This window comes from Cariama cristata, unplaced genomic scaffold (assembly GCF_000690535.1).
Source record: "Cariama cristata isolate BGI_N322 unplaced genomic scaffold, ASM69053v1 scaffold3081, whole genome shotgun sequence".
Taxonomy (NCBI): domain Eukaryota; kingdom Metazoa; phylum Chordata; class Aves; order Cariamiformes; family Cariamidae; genus Cariama; species Cariama cristata.
Window position 1 is genome coordinate 18,749 of NW_009598503.1, and position 11,598 is coordinate 30,346.

The window sequence follows — 11,598 nt, forward strand, 5'->3', positions numbered from 1 at the left end:
TACTGTTTTTGGGTAGAAGTGGATTATGTTTTACTGGAGTATGGTTTAGGTAGCTGAGAATATGTCTTTCCAAAGTACATAAAAGCATTTTAATTTGCCTCTAAAATAATGTTCCATAACACTTTCCCTGCCCCCACATCTCTCTGTGAATGAAATAATTGTACTGCGGATAGGCTGCCTAGCCGGCACTTTTGACTGCAGACTTCTGTGAATGTTTACAGATATGGGTCAAGTTCTTCTCTCCCTTATACTCGTAAACTCACTTGTTCTCTACATGCTTTTCCGCTATAAACCACAACTTGATGGTGCTTACGTTATCCTGTGAATATAAGCGGGAGCAGAATTTGGACCATGGATTTTTTTTTATTATTTTTCCTTGGAAAACGTACAGGATTTTAAAGGCATATAGCTAAATTAACTGTATTGGTTAGGAAGGGTTATGACGCAGCGTATAGAAAGGTCTTGCTCTGTTAGTGAAAGTCAGTTGTGCACTCTTCTAATAATGTTAGTACCTGTGGCAATGTGTAACACATCATTGAATATCATCTATTTAAGATAAACTCTTGATCATGTCCTAGAGACAACAGAGATGAATGATATTCAATCCTGTGTTTAAATTAAAATGTAGAGGATACTATACTTAGAAAAGCTCTGCACCTAGAGTTTTACTTTTTTAAAGATGAATTCTGCTGGGAGATGTTGCTAATGTATTTTCTTTCAAGATGTGAACAAACTTTTTTAGAACATTAACGGAAATTCCTGTATTGGTTTTTAACACAATTTTTTTAAATAAAAGGTTTACAGTCATGACAACAAGGCTTTGCTGACTATTTACATATTTACCTAAAATACAGATGAATAAACTTGTTTGTACTAAGACACTTCATAATGTTTGATCTTGCTTATGCTGTTTCTTTTTGATGCAGAATTATATACTGAATTATAAAACTGGTTTCCTAAAGAGTGGCAATAGAAATATCCTATGAAGTGTTTACGTAAAAAATTTAAATAGTGTCCTCAATACTTTGTCAGCAATTGGGTAGTCTTGCATTGTAATAATCAAATTTACGTATTACTTTTGATTGAAGTTTAAACTAATTCACATTACCTTGTAGTCAAAACCAAGTACTGGACATCAGCTGTTATGCAGTGTTTTATCAAAAAGTAAGCAGTTTGTACAGTTTGTACGTCTGTTTCTGAAAACATCTATTGAATGATCATGGGGTGTGGGTGGTTGGATTTTTCTGTCTGAACATTAGCTAACTCAAAGATACCTAAGAGACTGTGAAGCCCTGTTTCTCCAAGTGAAAACAGGTGAGAAATAGTGAATATCCACTGTATCAAATGCTGCTTACCCAGAAAAGAGCATTTGATGCATGGCTGGGGTGGTTTTACATAGAAGCTGGACATCAGTGTTAGACAAGTGAACAAATAAGTTAAGAAGCAATAAACCATCAAGTTTTTTTGTCTAGAATGAGCTCTCTGGTTCTTAGTGAATCATATTGAGCAGGATTTTGTAAATTGAACTTTCCAGTGGTTAGGATTAAGGTAAGTTTCAATTTCTTAAATATTTCTCCTGATGTAAAATTGTTTTTATTAATTTTTTTCTCTTCAGGAATAAAGTGTGTGTTCTGCATTGCAGCAAACTCCTGTGACCCAACCTTGGAATTTCTGAAGGGGGTGATATTTCCTGAGCTTTTTTTCATGCTTACTCAAGCACCATTTTTAAAAAGCCAAAGAAGAGTCTGCTCCTGGGGCAAACCATGCCAAATCTTACACTGAGACTGTGCTGGGAAAGGGCTGTTGCTGTGTCACTTCAATTCTGGACTATGATTTTTTCATTGTTCAAGTTGCCTATTATGCTATATTTCAGCAATGTTGACAGACTGCGAAGATAAGGTGTAGTGAAATGTTCTTTGAAATAAAAATCTTTATTTGGAACAACTAAGAACATACTGGGATTGTGTTTGCAAATACAAATTCCAATATTTCTTTCAAATGCTTTAATTGCAACTGTAGTGAATATGAGAGAAACGGAGCAATTTTCTGTCCTCTTCTTCCTCTGATTTGCAAGTGAGTGTTGTGCGTTTGGCTGGGCCTGGAAGGAAACTTGCCATGGTATGAATGTTCTTACTTTCTTGCAAATTCCCTTCCTTTCTGGATTGAGATGGGAGCTATCCTTTTGATTGACTGTCTCTCGTATTCACTCCTGCTCTAGTGAAGTGCAGTCAAAGAGGTGCCTCCTGTCATCTCCCCATCTTCAGCTATTGAAAGCTGATGCCATTTTCACAAGGAGGAGGAGCAGTATGGAGTTGTTCCTACAAGCAATAGGATGGTACTGGTAATCTGCACTGCATCCTGTCCCTTCTTCTAAAGTTTGATCTGGGAGAAAGGAAGTACAAGCCTGAAGCAAATAAGCTAGTGTCTAGGCAGAATTCAGGGCCAGGAAAGGATAGGTGGAGAAACCTTTAGGGAGTGGCTAAACCCAATGCATGGGAAGGAAAGTAGTATGGGCCTAAAAAGGTCAGAAGAAGACAAACTGGAACATAGAACTTTGTTATGTGCAAATTTCATGTGAGGACTACCTGATGACCTTTTTGATACCTTTGGGATTGGCACTGTTTAGAAATGGTTGTGTGTGAGAATTCCCATTCTGGTTTTAACAAACTTTGAAGTGGGTGCTTGGTCTGTAGGATTAAGTCTCTGCAACTGGATGACAAGTGGGAGCAACTGGGTGCTTCAGAGAAATTGTAAAGGACTGGTGCCATTTGCAAATGTAGCAGTTGGTGCAGAGCAATGTTGGAGAATGGCGTGTGGACAGGTAAGCACCTAATCCTCATGCCTGACCTGAGCCTTTGTGTTGCTTTCAGAATAGAAGTTGAAGGCTTTGGCTACATCGGCACACTGCAGAAATAGCTGAACTGTCACTGACCCGAGCCACGCTCGTCTAACGTTGCTTGTAAGTCCTGCTCAAGGCTTTGGACTCAAACTGGTTTTCGTTGTGGTACTGCTCTGTGACACAGGGCTGTGCCAGGCTGTTCAGCACTCGTCAACTTGCAGCTTGTAGACGGCTTTGCCCCAGAGCCATCATGTATTTTCTTCTCTGAGTGTTTTGTAGCACTTTGCGACATGAGTTATCCATGTGCTCCAGTGTAGCCCCAAGGAGAAAGGATCAAGATTGCCCTGCCTTTGATCAGATTTTGGAAACGGCGAATAAAAGTGCAACTGAAGTTAACACGGAGAAATTAATACAGCTATGTTCCTGAACATAAAAGAAAAGCACCATCTGCTTTAGTCACCTTTCAAGGGGTATATTTACAGGCACCTCAGGGAATTGTCAATAAACAGCAGGGAACAATTCTTTCTGTTAGATTTTTAATATGTTTTGCTCATCTCTCTGATGGTATAAGCAGCTGTGTATATTGTAGCATTCAGATGGCTTGGAATAAAGTTACTTTCAATAAAAGTGAGTTGCTGTAAAATAGAAAAAAACGCATGTTGGGGTAGTTTTGCATATTATGTTTTTGCTTCTGAAATAATTAAAGCACTTTTCTCTTTAGCTGTTCACCCTTGCTACCCTGCTAGTAGGCATCTGTCCTGAACAGGTTTGATCTCACAACTCAGCCTGAGAAGCCAAATAATGAGGAAAATGCTACAAATTACTTCAAATGGATATTGTGACATATTTGGGAAGATATTGCAATGAGCACATCGATCCCAGTTTTGCAAGCTGTGCTTCTGGTGTTCACCATGATTTAAAACATCCATTCAGTGGTGTGGTTTCCTCTCTGTGAAGCTGAGGAAGGATTCTTTGGGGAGCAATCAGCTTTCAGTGACCCATCTAGGACCAGTGTGATTATGGGCAGAAATGAAGTCTTAAGAGAAATGAAGCTGGAGCCAGATCTTCAAAGATATTTTAGATGATGGATGCCCATGGAAAACAGCCGTATAATTAATGCAGCTGTATGTCAAACTCATAAATTGCATGTGAAAAGCCACCTCTTAATTCTTCTCAAATAAGAAGCCACAGATTTGTGTCCTTTGAGAAGGCTGCTCTCTGCTGCTGCAGCCTTCAGAAATGGCTTCGTCTGAAATGCTATGCTTGGTTGATTGTCAATATTAAAAAGTATTTTGTGAAAAATGTTCTTCTTTGGGGGAAAATTTTAAGACTTTGGAGCTGAAATGCTTCTACGGTGGTTTTTAGGTTATCTAGCACGACAGGGTTCACCCTATAGTGATGGAAAGTATCACAAAGTGTGTGAGGCGCAGTTCTACACAGCATGGGGACCTCAGCTGGAGGTTGTGTATGTTGCCAGTGTTTGAGATCTGAACAGCAGCTGAGCCCTGTAATATCAAGAATGTACAACAGAGGAGCAGTACCCAGTCTGTACCCTATGGCTTTATAGAATTGTAGAATCGTTTAGGTTGGAGATCTTGTCAAGTCCAACCGTTAACCTAGCATGGCCAAGCCCACCACTAAACCATGTCCCTGAGCACCACATTACACATTATTGTTAAATACCTCCAGGGGTGGTGACTCCACCACTTCCCTGGGCAGCCTGTTCCAGTGCTTGACAACCCTTTTGGTGAAGAAATTTTTCCTAATATCCAACCTGAACATCCCCTGGCACAACCTGAGGCCATTTCGTCTTGTCCTATCGCTAGTTACTTGGGAGAAGAGACCAACCCCCGCCTGGCTACACCCTCCTTTCAGGTCGTTGTAGAGAGCGATCAGGTCTCCCCTCAGCCTCCTCTTGTCCAGACCAAACACCCCGAGCTCCCTCAGCAGCTCCTCATAGGACTTGTTTTCTCTTTATCTTCTCTTTCTGTCTTGTCTTGTTCTTTTTTTTTTCCTCTTTGGCAGCAGATATTACTGACTCATAGAAATAATTTCCAGCTTTGGTTTTGTAGGGTCTAAAACCAGCTGGGCCAAGTGCATCCCCAGCCAGAAGACAGCCACAGAAGACCATGGAGTTAATCAGAGACAACCTTGATCCACAAGAGTTTGTTTTTGTAAACATCCTATCCTCACCAGGGTAACCAGCTCCCAGAGGACCCTGGTACCAGTGGGGATTTCTCTTTCACCCCGCCTCTCCCTTCAGTGCTTTGTGTGAGCACTGTGCAGTTTCAAGATACGCTGCAGCCTTGTCCGTGAGGGGACCAGAGCTTCCCTTGAATGGGATGGATCCCCAGAGGGAGATGCCCAAGAAAGACAACATGGAGCATCTCATTGGTAAGCCTTGCTTTGGGGGGGAGGGGGTTCTCAATAGTAATAAAAAGGAGCAAAACTAACCAAACAAAAAAAGTACATTTGGTTCCAGGCATTCATCATATCTCCCACATAAGCTGGAGATGAAAATTCAGAATCTGCCACTGTGAGTGACAGAGCAATTGCCTCCTACCGCCCTGCCAGCATGCACCGACATCTGCCTTCTGGCTAAATGGCCCCAGGGACTAAAATGGCAGACTCAGCTATTGATACACTTCTCTATGTAGGGATGGGGTGGAAAGGGAAAACCAGGAGTTAGTTAGGGAAGGCAGAAGAGTTTTTCAGCCCCAAAAGGACACTTGATGTGTTTGGACTTGTGTGATGAACACCTGGTGCTCTCTTCAAGCAAGGGAACTGATACCAAACCAAGATGTTACTGGCAATGTGTGCTGTTTTCACCGTTGTGGCTGGCCGTAAGGATGGGTAGTGCGGTGGGACAAGCGTTAACCTTGGCAGGATTGATTTGGGAGCTTGTAGAAAGCAGGAGGGTGCATAGTAGTTACAAGAGGTGGAGTCCGCTCCGTCTCTTGTTGCTTGTTGGGAATTTTTACCCACAGTTCTTTATATTCTTCACAAGACAACTTGGACATGAAGTTTTAATTTACTTTTCAAGTTTGGCACCCACATCATGATTTTGTGTATCAAGTGTGTTTGTGATATACCATGATGAGTGTGTCAAGAAAAAACTAAGTGAATCTTTGAAGTGTCCTGTAGCTTTTTCATAACTGCTGGTTGATGAGCTCTCACATTTTGCAGGGCATTGCAGCTCTTGGTTTGCTCTGGACTGTAGATTCAAGTGAGGTTTTTTGGTGGTTACAACTATTGTAATCTGTACAGAGGCATGGCAAAACCAGATCACTGATGCACTGGGTTGTGACCGATCCTTCTTCTTCACTATTGCGTTTTTCTGGAGTCTTCTGTTTGCCTTGTGGTTAAATTATCCTTGTGGGGTAATCAGACAACATTTGTGGTGGTTTTGGGGGAGCTAGGTCTGGATAACCAAATTATCCTTGTGGGGTAGTCAGACAACATTGGTGGTGGTTTTGGGGGAGCTAGGTCTGGATTCACTGTTAAGAAGGCATACTTTCATATCCTGCTTTTCTCATTGGAATCTACATTTTTAGCTGGCATCAGGATCTCTAGGACAGTTCTCATGGAGAAGGATCCAATCACACTTTGTCAAGTTTTGGATGTGTGCTTTTTGCCCATAGTGGTGATGAGTGATACCTTGACCCCCTACCTCTTCTCAGCTGCTCGAATACCAATCTGCAGAGCGCAGGGATTTGTTCCCAGCCATTCCCCCTGTCTCTGGATTGTGTCATTCCTACCTGGTGTCTTCGCAGTGGTCTCAGATAGATGATGGCAGATGATGCTACAATCCAAAATTCGCTTTGAGGAGGTTCTTCATAAGCAGGTTTGACACTGGAGAAAAAGATCTTCAGACATTTTCCTGTAAGCTAATCATTTAGGTGAAATAAAGAGTGCAAAACATCCCTTCAGGATTAATTTCTCCAAGTTTCGGATTAAGAATTATGAGTGATGCCCGTTCAATGATCTCTTTCCACTGATTAAAAGAGGCTTGACTGCCTGTACTTCATGTACCTGTCGTAGCCTGACACACCACCAGTGTAACGTGAAGTGCACTGTGTGGCAAACAAGCAGCAGTGAAAGAGTTAAAGATTTTCACATTAAATCTTAAAAGTCCTGTCTTCGTACACATGGCTTTAAAGTTTGCATGGGAACCTACTCAGGGGAGCTCCTCAAATCATTCCTACCACTGATTGCAGAATGGCTGATGATACCTCGTGAAACAACCAGGGCTTTCAAATCACTGTTTGTTGGAAAGGGTCGGGAGGAAAGCAATTCTGTGCCCAGCTCTCGGGGAGGATGCAAACATATTTATGTGTGAGTGATTAAATCCACAACGAGAACCTCAGAGGTAGGATGGGCAAAACTGCAAGCAGCAAAGGGCTTGGTTGCAACACCCAGGTTTGCATTAAACATTGCCAGCAGGCGCATTCCGGCTACAGGCAGAGGTACCGGAGAGAGGAAGGAGCTGCAGGAGGGCTGGGTTGTGTCTCCTGCTTTGGGTTGCTGGGGGTTTTCTGACAGACCTGTCAGTCCTGCTCCCCTGCTCTGTTAGCTTGTCCCTTATAGATCAGGTAGCCTCATGCTGTTTCACTGCGGTAATGAGTTTTTTCTCACAAAGCATAAAACGAATTGTTTTCTTCTCTATTTATCAGTTTCTATCTGCGTATGAATTTTATTTGATGTCAGAAATTCCCAGTGCTACCCTATAACTTTAAAGTAACATATCCAAAACACGCTGCATCTTTCCATCAGCATGGGGGAGATTCACTGAGGAGACCGCTGAGCCTTCGTCCCTCTCTCCTGCCTCTTCCCCTTGCATTGGGAAACAGGCTGTGAAATTCAGCTTCCCATCTCTTGATGCTCATGCCTGCAAAAATCCTCTTCTGGCCCAAACCTGGCAGCTGGGCAGCCCTTGGGGGCTAGCCCAGCCTGCATCCCTGCCGCTTCTGCTTTTCTTGTGACTCTCCTGATCCAAGGCATTTCTGCATTTAGCAAAAATTCCGTTGACCTTGCAGCACGCTGTCCTGATGGCAGGACTGTCCTGCTTCACTCCTTGCCCTCTTCTGTACCTCTTCTGTGAAAACCTCAGCAGCTCCAGCTGCTCTTCTCTTCAAAGAGCTGCTGCTCCTTGATCACCTTTTCCTTACACAAAACTTCCCAAACTCTTAGTACTTTAACAGCAACTCACCACTACCTTCCCTTCAGGCACTAAAATAATGAAATTATTTTGTTATATTTTGATTTCATTATAATGAAATAATGCAATTTCATTATAATGAAATTTTGGAATGAGACGAGTGGAACGCAGTGAGAGAACTACTCAAAATGCATGGGCGTGCATTTTGACAAGCACTCGTTCTGAAGCTTATGCTCCAAGGGATGGACTGGTCCATCAATATTTCTCAAAACATTCATCTAAAGACAGCAAGAGTTCCCCTTATTTTCCTTATTACCTGTTTCATACAAACAAAATCTTTTGCCCCAGCCGTGGCACACTGACAGTTTCGTACCCATGGATACTCCACCCAATGACTTATTTCTCCTTCACAGCCCCCAGCTTTGGCAATGCCTTTCATTTTTCCTCTTTCTTTTCTGTTGCAAAATGTCTTTCTGAACCTTTTAACCTTTCGGGCAGAAGGGCCATAAGGTTGGATGTTTGGTTAGGGCTTTTATGGCTTTCTGTGAGCGATGGGAGGGAGGAAGAGGCAGTGAGTCTCTGTGGACTTTGCAGTCCCTCATGATTGCACTGGGCTAGATCTGCATCCCTCGGATAACTCTCTTCACAATTTGCATTCATCGCTCTTTTTCCTTATTTTTTTATAGCCGACAGGCGGAAAGGCATTGGTGCCTGTGGATGGATCCTGGTTTCCCTTTTGTTCCTCCTGCTCCTATTTCCCTCTGGGCGTGTATCAAGGTAAGCTAGTGGCATTTGAGGCGCATAAAGAACACTGTCTTATCATCATTGTTACTTATGTTTATTGTTTTATTGATTTTGATAACAAAAGGCACTTCACATTCACTTTGGGGGAATTATAAGGGCTTGTAGCAAAGATGTGGTCTGGGACCAAGATACACGTTCTTCCACTGACTTTCTGTATCACCACAACTTATTTAATTTCTTCCAGTCTCAACTTCCATCACCGGTTAAACTTCCCTGCTTTACATCACTGGGAGAATAAATACACAAACTTTTCTAAAGAACTCATATTTGATGCTGCCAGCAATAGTGAGTGACATGCGAACATGGGTCCCTACATTGAGCAACTATATAACCTTAACCTACAAAAGGCCACTTTGAGACATGGGCATAATATGATTAATTTAAAGCCATTTTTAGGAGTGAGTTACCAGGGTGATTGCCCCGAACACCAGGCTTTGAGTAGTCCTGATACACTAACCGGAGTAGTTTTAGCTGGATTGTCTGAGGTGAGACGTATCTTGCCTACAGCTCCTCCGAGTGACTACACTACTGATGTTGAGAGAGTTGCGGGTAGCCTCATTAGATCAGTGGCAATTTCATATTCAATCTGTTTTGTAATGTGTTTGCAGGGCCAGGGTCTGAATTTTTCCAGCAAAGCGTGAAAAAGGTGAGGAGAAGACGTAAAATCCCTAGTGATTTGCAGCTTTATTGGTTCCTATATTATTTATACTTTTTTCACATTTAATACAGATGCCAAAGATTTAAAAAATCAGATCAGAGAGCAGGAATAGAATTAGTTGTAAAATTCTAAATTTAAAATATTTTCCTAGGTTATCAGAGAATATGAACGTGCTGTTGTATTTCGACTGGGATGTATACTGTCTAAGAAAGCAAAAGGACCAGGTGAATGCATGCCGTTTTATTCTGTTAAGATGCACTGGTTTTATTTCATTATGATGCACTCCAATCACATAAAGAATTGCAGAGGTCCATGAAATCCTTCTTCATAGCATAGGGGGAATGAGGTCGTCCTCTCTGCTGCAGTTCCTTTACCGGCAGGCTGTTTGTTTTTCTGAAGAGAAGATAAAGCCACCCCCCTGTCACAGAGCAACACAGAAGTTTGAGGACCTTGATACCAGTTTTGACTTTGCTGTTGAGTAGGTTGGACATACCAGGTATGACTTTGCTGTTGAGTAGGTTGGACAACAGAAGGTTGAACTCATACTGCAGACACTGGTGGGGACCAGGGAGGTTTAAATGCAGTCTTCAGGTCTGCCATGGACTTTTTTGAGTGATTGTGACCACTCTCCCTGTACCTCACCTCCAACACTGCTTGTTTCTGCCAGCTCTGTAGCTGTCTTCTGCTCTGAAAATGGTAAATGTGCCAGGGCAGGGACAGTCTGCATCTATATGGTTTGTTACAGTCACCTAGAATGAAGTTACAAATCACAAATACAAACCAAACCCAACAACATGAGGTATTTGCATTGGTGCAGTTACCACTTCTGTGCAATGAAACTGGGCAAACTGGAAGTTGAAATAAGAGGAAAAAGTCCTTTCCAGGTACTGTCCTTCCTCTTGAATAATAGCCATGTGGTCCACAGAGCAGCTAGGGCAGGTGCAGAACTCTTCAGTGTGGCTCTGGGCACCTAGGCAAGGTGTTGAGGTTAGAAGAATAGTTGTGTCAAGTCTCCCTCTCCAGTGAAGGGAGAGTGGGGACTCCTTCACGGGATGTGCCAGATCTTGGGACAACGTTCCTCGTGTGGAAACCTACAGGTGGTGCAGGAATCTGGACCTGGGGGATGTCTTTCCTGGGGACACGCATACTGTACCATGTTTGGCTTATGATTTAAAAAGGGGAAACTAAACAAAGGCATGGAAGGAATTTTTGCCAAAAGTCTCATTGCAGGTTTGAGACCAGAACTGCAATCTGCCCATTCCCAGTCCAGAGCCCTAGGTCATTAAGCTCTAATAAATTCACATTATTTGCAGATATCTGCATTTCCCTCTGTTATTTGAAAATGCAAAACCTCGCTGTTGTCACCTGCTGTACCAGAAAGGGCAGCTGTGGTAAGGAGGTGGGCTCATTACCCACCCTGTGGATATTTCCATCTGTTGCTTTGTACACGATATCTGGTTCTAGATTTAGCTTTCAGACACGTTTCATCTCATTATTTTTATTTTTCAGGTATGTTCTTTGTACTTCCATGTACAGATATGTTTACCAGGGTTGATCTTAGAATGGTTACCTGTAACATTCCTCCACAAGAGGTAACTATTCTGTAGCAACCATCTAAAACAGAAATAAAAGATAGAGCTGACTCGCGGCACGATCAAAAATAATGCAGGTGTTTTATAGTCTTGCAGCCGTGAGCTACCATATAGAATTTAGCTTATTTGCTGTATCTTCTGACTTCCAAACTGCTTACAAAACTACTTACGAAAACCCGCAGACACATCGGTGCAGGCCAAGCAAACTCCTCTTGCTGATGTTCAGAACTGTAAGATAAAGGATAAGGAGAGGGGGCAGAACTGCAAATGGGAGGCAGAGAAGAGAGGCTAAAAAAATCCCAATTGTATTGTTATTCCACACATAGAAATGAAGCAATAGATTAATGTAAGATATCCAGAAATGAATGTCCTAATAAAATTGGATCTGACATGCAGCTCACCGTTCGAAAAACCCTTCACTAATGTTGTAGTTGCTGCTTGAAGGTACACACACTCTACATGTTTCTGAAAAGGCAAATTACATATGGGTAACAAATCTCCTTAAATTTACAGAAATTAGCAGACAATCATCCACAAAACTCACATC

The 11,598-nt window shown here is 42.2% G+C and overlaps 1 protein-coding gene across 1 annotated transcript in view; it reads left to right on the forward strand.

Annotated features, from left to right (window-relative positions):
- Positions 1-5,181: 5,181 nt before the first annotated feature.
- The window catches only part of LOC104168644 (stomatin-like protein 3), a 9,163-nt gene continuing 2,746 nt past the window's right edge, over positions 5,182-11,598 (forward strand). Inside the window, 5 exon segments of the mRNA XM_009709304.1 lie at positions 5,182-5,233; positions 8,684-8,743; positions 8,746-8,774; positions 9,611-9,683; positions 10,969-11,051. Of these exon segments, the coding sequence (XP_009707606.1) occupies positions 5,182-5,233; positions 8,684-8,743; positions 8,746-8,774; positions 9,611-9,683; positions 10,969-11,051 (297 nt within the window).